This window comes from Falco cherrug, chromosome 5 (assembly GCF_023634085.1).
Source record: "Falco cherrug isolate bFalChe1 chromosome 5, bFalChe1.pri, whole genome shotgun sequence".
NCBI classification, from domain to species: domain Eukaryota; kingdom Metazoa; phylum Chordata; class Aves; order Falconiformes; family Falconidae; genus Falco; species Falco cherrug.
Window position 1 is genome coordinate 38,546,918 of NC_073701.1, and position 18,512 is coordinate 38,565,429.

General features: G+C 39.9%; 1 protein-coding gene and 1 pseudogene across 1 annotated transcript; both read left to right on the plus strand.

Moving 5' to 3' along the window:
* The first annotated feature begins 255 nt into the window (after nucleotides 1-255).
* Nucleotides 256-14,607, plus strand: AGBL3 (AGBL carboxypeptidase 3). Its single transcript, XM_027808352.2, is given in 9 exon segments — nucleotides 256-652; nucleotides 1,157-1,461; nucleotides 1,464-1,913; nucleotides 2,720-2,874; nucleotides 4,018-4,063; nucleotides 4,066-4,138; nucleotides 4,686-4,788; nucleotides 4,950-5,020; nucleotides 6,181-14,607. Coding segments are annotated over 9 exon segments (1,488 nt in total). The 5' UTR covers nucleotides 256-533; the 3' UTR covers nucleotides 6,347-14,607.
* LOC129736143 (uncharacterized) lies at nucleotides 13,148-18,391 on the plus strand (annotated as a pseudogene).
* Nucleotides 18,392-18,512: the final 121 nt, after the last annotated feature.

The following is an 18,512-nucleotide window of genomic DNA, read 5'->3' on the forward strand; positions in this document are numbered from 1 at the left end:
GCATGCTAAATGTGATGGGAAAACATTACTTGCAGTATAAAAGTGATTGCTGCTTGGTTTGGGTGTCGTATTTTTTGCTTCTAGACTAGAATAATTGAATACAGAGATTTAATAACAAACTGATGGCAAGAGTTGTCAACTACATATGATTTGTGAGTAAGAAGTTACCCGTTTGACTGGTGCAAGAACCCAGGGGGAGCTGAGTCCTGCAGTCTTTCCATCTAACCCAGTTGCTTTGCATAAGTACAGAGTATGAACTGCCCTTTGCTCATGCAGAGAGACACAGGGACCTCCAAGACAGAGTCGGATCTTAGGCTGGCTGAAATCCATAAGGTTAAGTGGGCATGAGCAGCAAAATCTTTGTATAATTTCTTTTATGCTTAACCAAGATAATCCTTTAAGTTCAACTCCATCAAGTTGTCTTTTTCTAGAAGGAGTTTTCAGAAGGGTGCAGGTGTTCCCTAAAATGACTCAGACTGAAATGAAAGATACCTGTTCTGCTCCTTCCCCTATCTAACAAAATCTCCTGGTTTATGTATTCCCAAGTGAGAAGTCTCTGCCCCCTGAAGCAGATCCTCCATCAGAAAGGGGACAACACACTGATCTTTGAAGCACAGTTTGAGAGTGTGAATTTGCAGAAGGTGGTCAAAGTGTAAGTTTCTAATCTTTTTGTCTGTTATTAAGATGGTGTTATTATCAGAGTTGTTGTATCAGCAGCCTGCTATCAGTTTCTGAGCAGTATGTGTTACTCCGGGTTTGCGCTAGTTTTACATTAGTTGAATGAGCTTCAAAAGTAGTTGCAGGTAGCCTTCACTTGAAATGATCTGATAGCACTGAATGTTTTCTATAGGTGATAATCACCCACACAAGCTAAACACCATTTCTTAAGCACCTCCTTTTAAAGCATAATGTGGAGAAAATTTTCAGAAGTCCCAGTTATTGTTAGAAGTCGTAATTAAGATAACAGTTGCATTATTGACTAGTTGTGGTTAGGTGTCTTTTCCTAGCAGCTGCACAGACTTTATGACAGTGTAAACTGCATTTGCGCCTGTTTCACTGTGGTGTGCTTTTTCATGGTAGTCTGCATTATTTGGCACTGCATCATACCGCAGCGCTAACCAGCATCACAACTGCTTCTCTTCTTTCTGCCTACCAGCAATGAATTTGAGTAGCAGCTGACCCCATGCACTGACCTCCACACAAGCAGACGCATACAGTGGTACTACTTCAAATTAACGAGTACGCAGGCAGGGATGCCGTATCGCTTCACTATTGTCAATTTTACCAAGTGTAACAGCCTATATAAGCATGGCTTGTGGCCACTGTTGTACTCAGAAGCCAATGCTAAGAAACACAAGGTTGGCTGGCAAAGGGCTGGAAATGAAATCAAGTATTACAAAACCAACAGGGGCCAAGGCAGACATCAGTATTTCTCACTCACTTGGGCATTCCAGTTCACTCATACCAAGACACCTGCTACTTTGCCCACTGCTATCCTTACACCTGCCATCTCTAAAGATCAGTGAAGCCCAAATTCTGCAAGATTCATATCTTGTGCTATTCACTGGCAGGAAACACAGCGTATGCTTTAACTACCACCAACCCCCCCAGAAGTGGCAAGGGCACCGGGAGGAAGGCTGTGATACTTACCGCAAGGGTGCATCTCGGAGAAACTAATAGTTCCTGGGTGTCAAAGGGCTTTCTAGATTACATTCTTGGCAATTCAGACAAAGCTCAACTCCTGCAGGACAATTTTGTCTTCAGAGTGGTACCCATGTTGAATCCAGATGGTGTCATTGTGGGAGGTCACCGCTGCTCTTTAACAGGTCGGGACTTGAACCGCAAATACAGATCTAATGTGAAGAAATTTTACCCTTCTATCTCGTATATCTGAAGCATGATCAAAAGGTAATGTCATTTTATTTCCCATTGGAATAGATTATTTTCCTTTCTACTGTCTCTTTGTTAGCGTGACTTCCCTATGTCCCTTATTGTTTTGGAATTTTTGGAACTTACATCTTTGCCCTGTACCCAAGCCTTTCTGATTGTTCTGTTTACATTCAGTTGCATTTCAGAGTAGGTTATTTTTTTCTTCAGTATTGTGCCGGTTTTCCTTTAATATACTTTCTCTGTTCTGGTAATAAGTTATATCTCCAAAGTAAGAGTTTTCATCAAAACATTATCAGCATAATTCTCCCCACTATCCTTTGCCAAAATCTACATATAAATTCCTTATTTCTTTCATTTTCATCTTTTCTGGCATACAACCACAGCCCAGAATGAAGTTAGGTTAAAAATAGATCCCAGATGTCCATTTGACAGCAAAGATTGCCAAGTTTCCTGTATGTTTTGAAACAAATATGTTTGATCTCTTATGCAGACTTCCAGTCACAGAGACATTAATACTCTGGATATAAATCTAAACCTTTGGGTATTAAACTAAACCTTCAGCTATTAAAACAAATCCCTCTGGTTTAACTTCTGTAACAAATTAATACAAACTTGACTCTTCTGCAAAAAAACAGTGTCAGAATTAATAAATTTAATGTTTTTAATCTAGTTACAGTCTGTTTTAAGTAAGATCTGTATTCTTTCAAATGAATATTTTGGCATGTAGATCCTTAGCTTACAGGGGATGAGCACGGTGCCTTTCCTTCTTTTCCATGAGAATTCCTCTCTCTTTCTTACTATATGGAGAGAGTGAGTGCCCCATAATTAGTATTAATTATGTCTGCTCAAGTGCTACTGACCTTCAGCATCATATTCAGCTACTATAGCTTCACGTGTGGTTGTGAGAGAAAGCAGCAAGCAGAAGTACTATATGTGCATCCATGTGTCTTCCCACTCTTGCTGAGCAAGAGCTGCCCAGATAAGGTAAGCAAATATTTGGCTAGAAACTTACTCACCTAAAAAATCAAGCACCATCCGAGTTACCTAATTTTTTGTTAAGGTATCACATTTATTAAAAGACCACACTTCAGCCGGTAAAATAATCTTCAATTGGCTAAAACTAGAAATGGTAGGAATATGAAATGTTAACTCCTTTGAAATTCCAGCACTCCAAATGTATCATGCTGAACTGGGACATAAAGTTAGCATTTTTAAAAAACTTTTTTTTTAAATAATGAAAAAAATATGAAATATCAAAGTAGCATTGTTTTAATAATGTCAAAAATGAACACTAAATATTGTGTACTCTTATATTAAAGGCAGCTTTAAAACATACTGTAGAATTACAAACAAACAAGTAAGTAAACAAGAAGCTAAAGAAGAAAAATGTTTCCTCCGGACTGAATCCTTTTGAAAACTTCTGTTGAAAATTCTGTCAAAATCACTATGTTTGTGTAAGCTATTTCAATTAGGGGGAAAAAAGTTCAGTAGGAAATGACTGCTTTTAAAATATGTCATTTACCAGCAAAATCTGACTGCAGTAAGCTTCTTTTGAGCCTTTGAAAAAAGGTTTCGAAGGCTCAGGAATAAAACAGCACACAAACTAACCTACTAGATGTCATTGCATACGTGCAGCTAATGCTGTTTTCCTCGGATATCAGTATATATATCAGTAATATCAGTAATGAGGTGGTTGTGAGCTCCAGATTGGTTGCATCAAACTGTTGGTCTATTAACTCATGAAAGAAGACCTATTCCAACTTTTTAGTAAATATGGATGTTGGTATATAACAGGATTTCTGGTAACTCAGCTGGTCAGCTGTCTGTATAGGGTTGTTTAGAAACAGTAAGTACAGCCACATAAAAATTATTTGCATATATCTCAGAAATTCTTAAAGTAAAATAAGCTTTTAGCCTAAGGGCTATTATTTCACCTACATCTCCATTATACCAGTAATAACAGTATGCTGTGAGCTATGCTGTGCAATATTAAAGTAGAGTGAAAACTCACAATCGCTTACCTGGTAGATAAGATTTAAAAAAACCTGCAGGGTTAAAATGAAATTATTGCATCTTCCTATTTCCTATATATTCCAGACTTCAAAGGCTAATGTTGTGTCTTTTAAGTTTTCATTCCCAGACTGCCGTTTCAGAGTACGAAAGAACAAAGGCAGCCAGGCCGAGTGGTAGTGTGGAAGATTAACATCAACAACAGCTACACTTTGGAAGCCTCTGTCTGTGACTTTAAGTTGGGGGAGACAATTCCCTATAGCTATTTAGTAGGAATCATCAAACAAGACCTTTACTTTTGTTTTTTCATGGAAAATGGTGGCTTGAGCTACAATCCCCTTGTTGGTGTTCTGTCTTATTGGGTAGAAAGTAGTGATGATTTAAGATAAAAGTTGGAAAAAACAGAAAACTAAGGCATTCACCTAGCAACCTTTCAGGCCACCGCTAGTATTATTGCATATGTACCATGAAACAACATTAGTGGATGGCAAATTAAAAGCAGTGACTAAAGCCAATTGTATTTTTAGGAAATTTTGTAATGAGTTATCCATTAACTATGCATTATAGTTAACCGCTTCTGAGGGGATAGACTTGTTCATATAGGCAGAATAATGATATGTAATATCATCTGTATAAAACTCCAGCAGTTATAGACCTGTCTAGCATCTGGCAGTGAAAGATATGTAAGTCTGCAGTCAGCCACCATCCTGAAGTATCACAGATACCTAGCAGTCAGCAGGAAGACTGACATTTTCATTTCTGTCTTGCTCATATTGATGCTGCAGGCTGCAAAGCACCCATTTCAATATGAAGGACTTGCAGTCAATAGGACAGCATTTCTGTGATGCTCTTTTGAACTACTGTGTTCACAACAGGGAGGTAAGGAAAGTACCCCCTAGGCCTTTTCTCCTGCCTCAGTTCCTCCTACTGTAACAAAACATAATACGCTATAGGTTTATAGCAAGAATAAATTTGATAATGGTGTTCTTTAAGCAGTAAACTAAAATTGTGGTGTTTCTTGTTACTATCTGTGCCTGATGGAACACAAGAAGGTAGTGAAACAGCAAGCCAGAGTGAACTCCAGGGTCCTGAATTCTGATGTGTTAGACTGAGATTCCAGGTATCTTAGAACTATTCAGATATGCCATACTTTATTATATGTTTTTTTCACTTCATAAAGAGTGCCAGAGTAAATATTAGAAATGTTACTGAAATTAGACTTTTAATAGTCACACTCCTTTAACACTCCTTGAAAAACTGCATACAAATCATATACCCAAACTTTAACAGCCAGTTCATCAGAAGCAGAACTCAGTATCTTCCCCGGATGGCCTTCCTGAGGAGAAATGAAACTGTTATATCACTTAAATTGGTCTGTTATATCACTTAAATCAATAGGCTTTTTTTCAGCCTTACATTTTGCAGAGCAATCTAGCCATAATATAAGGTATATTGTTTGGGTTTGTGTAAACCTAATTTCATTAACTATGGAAGACTCTAGTCTGATTCCATTTAGTCAAAGGGGCTAAGTTCAGGGTAACTGATAGCAGTCCAAGAATCTGTATGCTGACCAAACGATACCCCTATTAAACGTGATCAGCTCTTCCTGTACCAGTGCTGACTGTGAGTGACGGCAAGTCAATTGTGCATGTGATTTGTGAGAGGGGGACATTTATGTGTTATGAACAGCTGTGGCTCTATGGCCGTTTATTAGGGAATAAAAACTTTGTACCTTTCTTTTTTGGGAAAACATTAATAAGTTTATATAATACATAATAACATAATACATAATAACATAGATAAGGATCTATCTCATCAAACTTTAGGTGCCCAGAATATAGAATTCAAGAGCTGAGCCGCGCAATTGGTGCTGAACTGCAAGGAAATAAAAGAGAGACACCAGACACTGATTGTATCATCAGAGAACTAGGAGAAGGCTTCCCGGGAATAAAGGGGATGATGTTCTGTGAGAGGATTTAGGAGGGGAGGGAGCACAAAAAGAAACCTAGGTAGAAGCAGGAGGTGCCATCTGGACAGATCCCATCTCTTTCAATAACCAAGCTTTCTCTAAGATGATGATGCCCACCTTTTGCAGGTTAGCTGTAGGTCTGTAAAAGCAAAATGTGGATCTGGAAGACAGGCGTGTGGAAAACACATATGCAACTCTACAGCTAGGGTTACTACAGAAGACACATGCTAACAGTTGGAATGAGTGCTGCAAAATACTGTTTGCAATCACCAAATCTGGAAATTAAACAAAACAATGCTCGTCTTCCACAGCAGCCAAACTTCTGACAGCACAGACTCCTGTGGTCTTGTTGCACACCAGCTAATACTAGGTATTAAGGTATGCTATGACTTTTTCTTGGCTATTTTCATGTCTGTCCTGAATGCCACTGGGAAAGAATTGCTAGAGTTTAACAGGCTCTATTTGAAAGAGCTTTAGGATTGAGTCAGTCAGAATAGTAATTAACAAATCAATAGTCTATAGAGGTACAGTCCAAATGAACAGTGCAGAGCAACAGTATTAATTTTCCTTATAGCTTAACCCAGATTGTCCAGAAGGTGGTGGTTTTGCTCCAAAAGAAGGAAGCCAGGCTTTCTAGCTGTCAGCTTCTGTAGTACAGCTGAGTAAGCAGGGTCAGGGGGAGGAGGAGGAGGGCACCAGCTTGAAGCACAAGAAGTATCGTGCCCAGGTACACTGGTGTCAGCCGTACCGTGCAGTTACCCAGTTCAGTGTTCAGGAGCTGTGTTCTCCTCTCACACACGCAGACAAGCCATCACACTGGTGCTGTGCTGTCAGCATCAGACTGCCCCGTTGCCTACTTCTAAGCCCACGGGCAAATGTAGCCCCAGATTTAACAAACCACTTTCACTGAAGGGCAATGAGACGTTTAATTTTCCTGAAATCTGTATTTACTTATTTTGCTGAAAAGAATGGGTTGAAACATCAGGCTTTTTGTCCTTATTTGCTTGGTGTTTATTTCTTTGGTGCCTGTGATTGCCATAATATTACTCAAGATATTTCCTGTAGATAAACAAAACAAACTTTGGTGAGTGTATTACTTTTAGAACGCTTGAGGATGAATTTTAGCCAACAATAACAGTTCTTATAAATTGTTGCTTCCTGTTTGTGACATAAATACATTAAATAAACAACAGAAAAAGGGGAATCTAGTACCAGGGCTCTGTCCTAAGAGTGTGTAAAATTGAAGTGACCCCTGTAACACTTTGCAAAATATGCAGATAGGCATTTCATGTAACTGGGCTGGTCAACAAATTGCATGATTTTGAGTTTTAGATCTAGTTTCAGAGATGAGAGTTTGAAACATGACGTAGTCAGGTAAGCTGTCATGAATGCACTTGTGATGAGGGAAGCTGCCACAGATCCCTTCATGTGCTCTGCCCTTCCCTGGAGGCGTTTGTCCCTGGAGGGGTTATACGGAGAACACATGCCTGTGCAAATTGCAACAGTTCCACCTAGTCCCACTCACCTAGAGTTAAAGCAAAGCTGCTGGGTTCTGTACTTCAGGAAGGTGAAGTCCAGAGAGCCTTTCCACTCACCCAGCCCACATGGGTGGATGGAAAGGTCTGTGAGGATGGTGTTGACTTTTAATGTTTATCCACAGCTTGAAATTTCTTCCCCTGCAGTGCTGAAGAACCAAGCAGGAAGTTCCACCACTGATGCCATTGTGTTTCCAGGACTATATTGGTTACAGGAGGGCTTCTGTAGTGAGTTGGATGAAAAGTCTCTTTTGTACAGTACAAGGACTGGTAGCAGAGGGTTGGTGAAAGTATGCAGGGAGGGGTGAGTTTTGAAGTATTTTTTCCTTAATGTATCCTCTGTTATGTTTGTTCTTGTAACTTTACCTTTGGGATTGAGTTTATTCATATGTGAGTAATAAATCCACATGGGCACATTTCCCAGTGCTGGATTTAAAAAAACAAATTATTAATGAAAACTTTAGAATGAAAATGTTAAATGAACTCCAAAGTTAGCTAGTTAAATCTTCTGGTTGACACCAAGAATCCAGGGCCTTTTGGTACTTCCCAGCCCCTCATGCTTTCTTGCCCCACCTCCTCTGGTCTGGCCAGCAGGGTGCCAGTGTGACATGGGGCCGGCAGCTCTGAGGACTAGCAGCCTGAGAAAAATTTGCCTAAAACTCTGAGCCTTTCTACTTCATTTGCTAAAAATATCCTTGTTTGTATTAAAACACTCACCATGCCAGTCAGCGGGATTGATTTTGTTTTTTTCTGATAGCCATAAGCATGATTTTCTTGGGGTCTATAAATGGTACATACAAGCAAGGCAGGCAGGTTTTGCCTCATATCTGTGACTAAGCTGTATATTGAGCAGGCTGCCACATGACTTTCATTCATAACTGCTTATTGCAAAACATCTGTGTGTGGTATTCATCCCAGGGATTGGGATTAAAGGATATGTAATGAGATTTATCCAGGTGACATGGGAGATATGGAACCCTGTTGGATAATTGTGATTTCAGGAGAATTTCAAACTCAGAAGAAGAATTGGAGGGGTGTAACACTGCTTTAGATAAAGTCCAGAAAAACACAGAAGGCTACTGCAGAAAGTTAGGGTATTGTTTCTTATCCGTTTAGTTTAGTCTTTAAAACTGGTAGACTTGCTTAGTAATATACATAAAAGAAACATCCAAGAACAAAAAAGGGCAGGGATGCCTTCCAGAAACACAAGAGCATTTGTTAAAGCTTAATTACTTTAGGATCTGTACTAAATAATGGATTAGCATTTTCCTCATTCTGACAGTGTTTAACAACCACTTTCTGTCCTCCCTTGTTTCCTCCTGCCACATTCCTTGCTGTGTGTTCCTTCCCCTTACATCCCTCTGATGTTCGGTCCCTGCCAGTGACCTGGTTTAACACACCAAGCTGATAGGAAAAAAAACCAGCAAAAAGAATGAGTCGGTTTTCTTCTGTGTTAATGAGTTAAATCAGCTCACACAACGTTTTTTGGAGCATCAGAGCCAGTTTAAGGGTTGGGGGAAAACACTAGCTAGGAGCAGGGACGAAAGCCCTTTGGAGATCTCAGCAGTCTGAAACCACAGCTTTAGGTGATTACTTGAACCTCTCTATTTTGAGTGACTGCACTTTAGAAATTAATCACTAATGTAATAATAAAGAGAAGTCTTCTCCAGCAGAGATCCCTCTGGGTACAGAGCCCATCCCATCATATGCCTGTCTTAGGAGAGGATGAGTATCTTCAGGACTCAACACAGCTTTGGCCACCTAAGAGTCTGATTCTGTAAGGCTATGCCTGCCAATACCTATAAACACCAGTGCACATTGCAAAACTATTAGTTAAGTGGAACTTCACTAGGTCTTATTCTGTAATTTTTGTGCTGAAACACAGGCAAAGATATCTTTCATGCAATGAGATTGTATGAATTGCATTCATGCATCTTTCATGCAATTAATTAATGTGCTGTTGCTGGATGTATAGTAGGAGAAAAACACATCAGAGTGATACTGTTACTATGTAAAGAAAATAATAATAGCTTATCAAATGAGTTTGAAAGATCAGTACATCACAATTCCTGCCAGAAGTTTCTTTCTCTTGTTCTTTTTATGATTATGCACAATTTTCCCATGTAGATCTACTTCAGTGACTAATTAACATTATTAGATCAAAAGGCTTACCAAAACTTCTGTTGTTGCTCTTGATGGAAGTTCTTAAAGACATTTGAAAAAGGTGAATAACAAGGAATATCACAGGTACAGTAGAGGTTTTGACAGAAAATCGTGCTGGAGCTGTACGTAGCCCTCAACGGCACTTTGCTGATGTTCAGCCTAGAAAACTATATGACCCTCAGATGTAAAATAGGAGCACTGTTATTTTTGCCTAGAGACAGCAAACTGTCATTTGGAAAGAAGTCATGTTAATGTTTTGATGGGTAATGTTCTTTTTGTGTTCATAAACTTTATAATGCTGGCTGCTATATTAATGCTTTCATTGGTTCAATAGGTAGACCACTACTTCACAAGCTTTTAGCATTTTATGCCAATCTGCCTTTTCAGAAGCCCCAACACTGGAAAAACAGAGCAGTGGCAATTCATACTGCTGAGAAAGCATGGACATCCAGGTTCCCAGACTAAAAATAAACAAGCCATATTGAGTAGGAAGTAAGGTCCCTTGTCAATACGTTATGTTTGTGTCCAGGTTTGTAAGTATTTGCTGAACAACACAGCATAAGGAATTTGATCTTGAGCAGCTTGCTTACATGTGTTCCTTCTGGCATTGTGATTATCATGTTTATTTGGAACTGTTTGAGGTAGTGGTTTTTTTCTTTCTAACTATAATATTCCCTCATGAATCAAAATGTTTACATACTATTTTCTGTGCAGAAAAATACCCAAAACATGAGGAGAACATTTTCACAGCATTGCTAAAGACAGAAGTCATGAAAGCAAAAATATGAGCATTTTTCATCCCAGTAGAAACATGTTGTGCTCTTTTTCTGACCAGAAACTGATACATGACAACTTAATTCAACCACTGCAACTTTAGACAATTTTGTCACCAGAACCTGCTGACCTTATTGAACAAGATTTTTGCCAAGCCCATTAAAATATTTTCTGTTGTGTTTTCCAGTCCAGTAGAATGCTGTGAAGATAAGAGAAAGGGAAAGATCACAGGACTTTTAAGGGAAACGGGTAATAATTTTTTTAATTAACTTTGGGATCATTACCAAGCCCCTGCTCTGAAATACTTGTGCTGGCAATACTTGTAAAGCTGCATCATGCCCCTTCCTAACCATTCAGTGTGTGATTTAGTACTCAGCATTAGCTGGCTTAGCAACTACCATGGGATTAAGTTTATTAAAGGGTCATTATCAGTCTAGTTGGCATAAAACCTAATCATTTTTAAAAGCATCACTTCTCCATTGTTGCTGTTCAGCATCCTACATAACTATTTACATAATGAAAGCCTCATTGTAGCTGACAAACACTTCAAAACTGTAGATGAAAATAATGTAGTCTAATGTTATGCTACTACTTTCATGAAAAGGAATTTAACGTCAATATTTTTTATAATGCTGAGCACCCAACAGCTTGCAAAGCGAGCACAAGCTGCCAAGTTTTCTGAGCTTTTGAAAATCAGGCCAAATACAGAACGCCTAGCTTGCCTTCTGCTTTTTGGGGGTGGGGGGTCTCGGTGGGGGAGGGTGGTCAGGGAGGTGAGGAAGGAAGAAAGAAAGAAAAGAAAAAAAGTCGCCTTTACAAGTTAACTCTTCACTCACTAGTTATTGAACCCTGACCAAGCTTCTCCTGTCCTAACCTCGTGCACACACTTTGAACAAGCCATGAAGTGGCTGCCTGATGATACTTTTTTGTCAGTCTTTTGGAACTTAATAATATAAATAATTTGTGTTTTCATTCTGTTTCACAGACTTAGGACATTGAAACTCAACATGAGATATTTCAGGTACTTGACCCAGTGAAAAAAAGGTAAACATTATGTGTTTATTTAATTCTTAAAATCCTAATAAGCCATATTTTTTTTTCTATAATCTCAAACCTCAGTAAAGAGTATGTTCCAAAAAGATAATTACAGATTTCTTTGATTTCTTTGTGATTTCACTCAGCCACAGCATTTGGAAGAGTTCATTTTTCTTTTGTTTCAGCTGTCTTCATCACATTATTACACTCTGTTTTACTGATTTGGAACAGTCTCACTGGAGAAAAACAATCTGAGGCAAATTCCAGACAGGTGAAAAAATATTTGCTTCTATTGACAGTAGGGTTATGTGCATTTTTAATAATGTATTCATTTGGTCCAGAGAAACTAGAGGAGAAAATATTCATTGAAGTCAAACAAGACAGACCAAATCTTATGGAAAATTGGGATCAACCAGAACTTATTGGTTTCAATAGAGACGAAAGAGAATAAGTGAATGCGGAGACTAAGAAAACAGAACTGGAGAACTTGTGTCATTGCAAGAACTAGGAAATCTGGGAAGGATTTTGATATCACAGTGAATAAGTAGCTCAACATGAGTTATCTTCATACTGTGCCACAGGGACAAATACAGTTCTTGCCTATGTAAAAACAGGAGGAGGGAAAAGCTATCTTGACTTCTTTGTAGAATTTCTCTGAGACTAATACTGAATTATTTTGACTACTTCTGGTGTCATCATTATTTTAAAGAGTTTTTTAAAAAAGAAGAACATAAAAGGGAACCCCTGCAAGTATTTAAGAACCTCTTGTTATGACACTTTAAAGAGTTCAGCCACTTTATGATGAAATTAGACCTTATGGGATGACAATTGTCTCCTAAAATATAAGGACATTCTTCAGTAGAGCAGCTCAGAATAGCAGAGATAGCATCAGGTAATGAAAAGGAAAAAAAAGCATGAGAAGCTGTGGCTGCAGCTGATAAAAGTTTGCATTAGAAATAACAGATGTATGTTTTGACAGGGAGTCAGAACACCTATTAGGGCAAACTCCAGATGTAGTGGGTTTTCTGTCTCGCTTCAGTCACACAGTTTACAACAGGGTTCACAGCAAACTGAATGAAATTGCTAGCCTATTTTTCATGGTACACAAATTATGAGATAATCTGTGATTCTTTCAGGCCTTAAAAATCTGATTTTCGTAAACTTACAGTTTTAGTTTTTGACATGAAAACCAAATGGGTTTCTTACGGGAGTGTTGAGTTTATTGAATTCAGGAGTTTAAGGATAGGGTTTGGTAGAGTTTTTGGTAGGGTTTTAATTGAAAACATTGATGTGGACAGAGCACTGAAAAACAACGGCATTTGCTGTGCTTAGTGTCAAACTTTGTGGCACAGCAGATACCTACAAAGCCGTGGGAAACAGCCCGCTATCAAGCATATAAAACCAACATCTATGTTGGTTAATCTATGAGGAAAATAGCAGAGCAGAAATGTCCTGAATACAAAGCTGTCAGCCCTCACCTCACAGTACCATAAGTCAGTATTCATTGATTTTAGTCATTGTTATTAATTTTTATTCCGATAATCACTTGTGAGCAGTGTTAATTTCAGTACTGTGTCACTTTTAAAAACTCCTTACAGCTCATACATTGCCAAAATTTTGCAAAGCTGATAATACATTTCTCTTCAGTTCTGACCTGTCCTACACAGTTAAACAAGCCTCATGAAACATTCCAAGAATTACAAAAAGAAAAACAAAGGATTCTTCTAATTGAAAGAAGAGAATTTAAAGATTTAAATCTTTTCCAGATGTCATGTCAGCAAATTATATAGAACAGTACTTCAGCTGTTATTTTCTGCTGAGCAAAGATCTAGAATTCCTCAATGAGGACCAGGTAAGAAATATTAAGAGTCATACCTATTATCTGTGTTTTTATATAAACCTGTGGGTTTTACGGATTCATGGGGAGCTATCACAGATCAGTTAAAGAGAGGAATGTGAGAACATGTTACTTATTCTCTGCCTACATAAGTAATACTGGAATTAATTCTCAGGATGATCCTTTTTCATGTGATTTTCACTCTTTTGATCTTGAAAAGCTAAGAGTGTCATGCTGTAGCGGTATGTTTTAGTAACAACTTTGTGCTTGGTTCTGAATTCCTGTCTTTTTTCTTCCTCAGGCACGCACCCAGAGCTATTCTGCCTTACGACTACTTTGGTTTTGTCTTGGAGAGCTTAACCAGAAAAATAATCCAAAACCATAGTGGCATGGTAGCTGGAAAACTAAGACAGATACTTGGTTTGTGAAAGGATTTGCAAGAAGGATGTGCCTGTGATAGGAGAGGACTGGATTCACTGATTGAGGGGATCCTGTGTTCTTAATATGTGGGTTTTTTTAACCTACAGAAATATAACCAGCGAGTTTCCCTGTGTGTTGTGACTGAGTTACGACCGTCAGGAAATAACGCAAAACAAACAAAATAGCAAGCAGCAAAAAAGCGCGCCCTTGTTTGTTTCTCCAGGTTTGTAGACCCTTTCTCCAGCTTCTCTGATTGGTCGCCCTTACAGCTAGCAAGCTCAGCAACAGCTGTTGATTGGCTAAGATGGGTGGATGTCATGTCCTGAGCCAGCAGCTGCCCTGTCACCGGTCTCTAGCCTCGCCTCATATCCTGTTTTCTCTCTTCCTTCTTGTCTCTTGAGTTCACTCGGTCAAGGTCGCAGCTTGCTCTCTCTACGGACACAGCTCTATCCCACCGTTGAAGCCTGAGCCGCCAGCAGCCCAGTCTGATCCCTCATATTCCTCACCTGTGTTTTGCCTTCCCTACTGTATTTTGGCCAGATGTGTTAAATATTATTATTTACATTCAGTATAAACTATATAAAGCACCTCTTTGCTTAGAATAAAATGAGCTTCAAAATGTCGTAAACATTATTTTTGTCCAAGGGATACGGCTCCCCACACACTGGCAGACCTAGTTCCTCTCACCAGTTGGACACAGACCTTACCCAGTGGTTTCCTGCCTCCCCACACCCTGCAGGTGAGCTGTTTGCTGTGCAGCACTGCAGCGAGCAGCAGCCAACCTGGCCCATGTCTGGCTGGTAAGATGCACCTCCTGGATCAGGTCATGCCGAAAGGGAGGCCAGGGACCCGGGCTGCAGCAGGGATTTTGCCGCTTGAGGAGATGTGGTCTCCACCTGCCATCAGTGCCAGGGCCGTGCCTGTCACACCAGCCGACGTGCTGAGATCTGTGTCTTCAGAGTGAAGATATGAGTCACCTGCAGTGTGGAGGGAGAAATGGAGTTAAAAGTGACTTTCCCTCTGCCAGCCTGTCTCAACACAAGTCGTTAGAGCTGTAATTGGCTTCTGTGGGACAGGCGGTCCAGCTAAGTACAGTTTAAGTATGGTACAGTTGAGTACATTTAAGTGTTATGACTGATGAGGGCTTGCCTGCCAAAGAAGAGGTTAATAAAAAATGCATTTTTATATGTTTTTGCAATCTTGTGTGACTTTAAAGCACTTTATTCCCCAGCTGCAGCTGTTCCATCCTAGTTATAGCAAAAGGATTAAAATGTAACAGATCACGTTCTTCTAGGCTTTCCTGGAATTGACGTTGCTTAGAGGAAGGAGAAAAAAAACAACTACACAAACAAATCCTGTCTCTTAATGTTTTGCTACTGTGGCTTTTATATCTGGACTCAAGTACTATCCCACAGCCTGTAAAACACTTTATATCTCCTTTTTCTTCCTCCTACTGCTCTTCTAGAGATGTCTTACCAGTGTAGTGAAGGCAGGTGTTATATGTGCATCTGACGGGAAACAATTTCTAGCCCAAAGGCTGCTGTTGCTTAGCCACTTTCATCTCACCTGCCCCGGACCCCTGTTCAGCAGCCGCCTCAGCACAGTGGCCCCCCGCTCCGGAGGCTGCCACCCCGCTGGAGCCCTGTGTCCCCAGGGCTGGCGCAGCTCACGCCGCAGGGCACCCTGCTGTGGCACAGCCGCGAGCACCAGCAGCTGGACAGGTCATCAAGTATGGCCTGTGAGGGTCTGCCAGGTGGCACCAGCTCTTCTCTCCCACTCCCACCAGTGTTGCTTGACCAGTGGGGCTCAACATACTACTCGTGCTCTGGAGATGTTTGTTATGAGACTGGTCCAGCATCATTGGAATGTCAAACACTTGCTTTCCTTGGAGCAGCTGCTACGAGTGAGAACGCATTGTTCAACAGACCTACACACTTACCAAAACAAAACCATGTTGCCTTTGGCACCTTCACCTCCTGACTCAGTTTTATACTTTGTGGAACAGTTTTAATGGGAGCTACCTACAATGTCTTTATCGCCAAATAGCCTTTATTAGGCAACAGGTGAAGAAGGGGAGGTGGTCATTTGAGTTAGAATCTGTTCAATATGCAGAAAGTCTTAATCCCCACAGTCAGCTGAGTAAATGGCTTGGTGTCCAGAGATGTCTGCGTACTGTAACTCCACTTACTGTAACTCTACTTACTGCACAGTAAGTAGAGTTACAGTAACTGTATCAGCCTCAGTCAGTTATTGAGTCTGAAGTGGCCAAGACAAAATTTGGATGTTTCATTGTGTTGATTTTTTTTAAGAGATCTGATACACACTTTCAATATTTTTCTTTTTTTCTACTTTTTACAGTAGAATTGCCTATTACAGCTTCTGCCAAGCAATTCAGAAAGGATTTCAGGTAGGATACTATTATATTTTACAGGTTTCTAGCATTTTTCACAAATCAGGAATGAGAGAATGATCCCAGCCTGATTTCTCTACAATTCCACTCTCATCCTTTTTTTGCTCTTCTGACATTGTGCTTTATTGTTTTTCATTCATAAATGAGACAGCTGTCCTTGGCCACTTCATCCGATGGCTGAGATTGCAGTGGAAGGTGAAATTGAGGAAGCAGATAATCTTCTTTCCTCCATCTCATCTGGAGCAGCAGACCCCCTCCTTCAGCACATAGCTGAAACTCCTTTCCTCAGCTTTGCTGGACACACCAGCGCACAGGCACTGATCTGATGCTTTTCTGGAGGAAGGGATGATTGCTGCTGCCTTGGAAGGCAGGGAAAAGATAGGGCCATGCAGCTACTAAGAAACAGGGAAGAGGTGAGCAAATAAAGGCCAAGCCAGGCTAGGTGGCACAGTTGATAACAGACATTGACTAGTTTAGCATGGTTGGATATCTTAAAATCCCAATATTGTCATGGTGCTGGTGCATAGCTCATTGCTAGCACTTTCCCTTCACTTCCAGGTTCTAGTGCTTCAGCGATGAACAATGGAGGTTGGACACTGTCCAACAAGGCCCAGTGGCTGTAACACTGACTTTTGTAAGTACCCACCTGCTGAAAGCATGAAATGTTGTGTGTTTTGCTGAGCATACACTTGTCTGTGGTTGGGTAACAGAGCAAAGTGGAGTTAGCTAGCTAGTTAGATTGCAGCAGATCCTGCCACAAACACCTCAGGAAATAATACATATTAATTTGTTCATGCTAAATGATTTCAAGGACTGATGCTTTGCACCTTACAGCTCAGACTTTGATACACAAGCTTGAAATTTTTAGGTTTTCCTCTGATAAAAGAGGAAGAAAATGTCTTTGGTGTCTGATTTTACTTCTGTGATGGTAAGGTAACCCTCTGCTGCCTCTGTGATGGGTACTTCTGACTGACTCAGAAGGAATAGTGTTATAGTGGCTACATGATATTGGCACTAGTATCCTTAAGACAGTATGATGGCATTGTTGTTCTTTGCAGTTTGAAATACAGTAAATTACTTATTTTCTTTTTTCTTTTTTTCTCTCATATGAATCTTCGGAAATACTTCAGACTGAAGTAGCAGGAATTTTACCTGTAAGGATTTTGTGTTCTGCACGGTCATCTTTATGTACACCTTGTCATGGATTTGTGTGGAGTGAAGTATTTTCTGGCCTGACCTCCATGTGTTTTAGCTCTGAGAGTCTCACTCATGATGCTAAAGGCAATCATGAAGAACCATCTGTGCCACAGGAGGCAGGAAAAAGTGTGCTACGATACAATCCTATCCACAAGAAAAAATTTCCATTCATCCAGCTTTAATGTGTTCTCCTACAAGATGAAGCAACACAATGGCAAGTGTCTCCAAGCCTGCAGAGAAGACATTTCAATATTTAAAAGGTTTCTCCGTTCTTTTTCTATTCAAAATACACCAGATAATAGGATTTAGTTCTGTTTGGTGGGTTTCTTTGTCTAGCTATCTCAGGGTCTGGAAAGACATAAGACAGATGGTAGCAGTACATCAGCAGCGCTGGAAAACTCTTCAAGTGTTCATACCAGAACTCATTTCATGGAGCTTCCCAGCTGGGACATTAAAGGTCCAGAAGCTCATTAACCTTTTCGTGAACAGCCCAGTGAAAAGAGCTTGGAAAACCTCAGCCTAATGACAAAGGATAATGCCCCTGACCCTGCACTATCCTTCTGCAGTTACTGGTGGGAGAGGCTCTAGCCATCAGTTCATTGCTTTTTATATGTATTAGTATGCAATAAAGGGATGTATGGTCTGATTCTGTGAAATGTTGGAATTAACCTTTCCAGGAAAATGTCAATAGAATATTGTATCTCTGGAGCAATAAAACCAGGTCCTGTGCCTGTGCCTGAAGTTTCCATATTTTAGTACCAGATTTTGAATCATGCTGTGGCTCTCCTTTAGTAAAGGAAATGTTTCTGCCATAATGCCACATTTCTTGTGAAGGAAGTTAGAGCCATGTACTTCTTTGGTAAGTAGTAACCCTGTAGTAGTTGATACAGATTTGTTTTTTCCTCCTTTTTGGCTCAGGTCATGATCATAGTGCAAAGAGCAATTCAAAACTGGAAGAAAAGAAAATGAAGGAGAGACTTCCCTCATAAAACACAAGGCCCAAGAAAACCAGGACAGCAAGACAAGATATAAATTTTGGGAAAAATAAATCCTGCCAGGCACAAGACACACTGCAGTTCTCTCTGCTGTTACTGCCTTGAGCAAAGAGCAGACAACATGTTGCAAGGCACATTAAAGTGTCATGTATCTGATTTGCTTAAACAGTTCCCAAGACTTTGGTTATGGATTATGGCTCTACCAGCAAGGGACATCAAAATTCTTCTTGCTCTTTTTTTTTTTTTTTTCAAACGAGTTCACACACATTGGCTAATG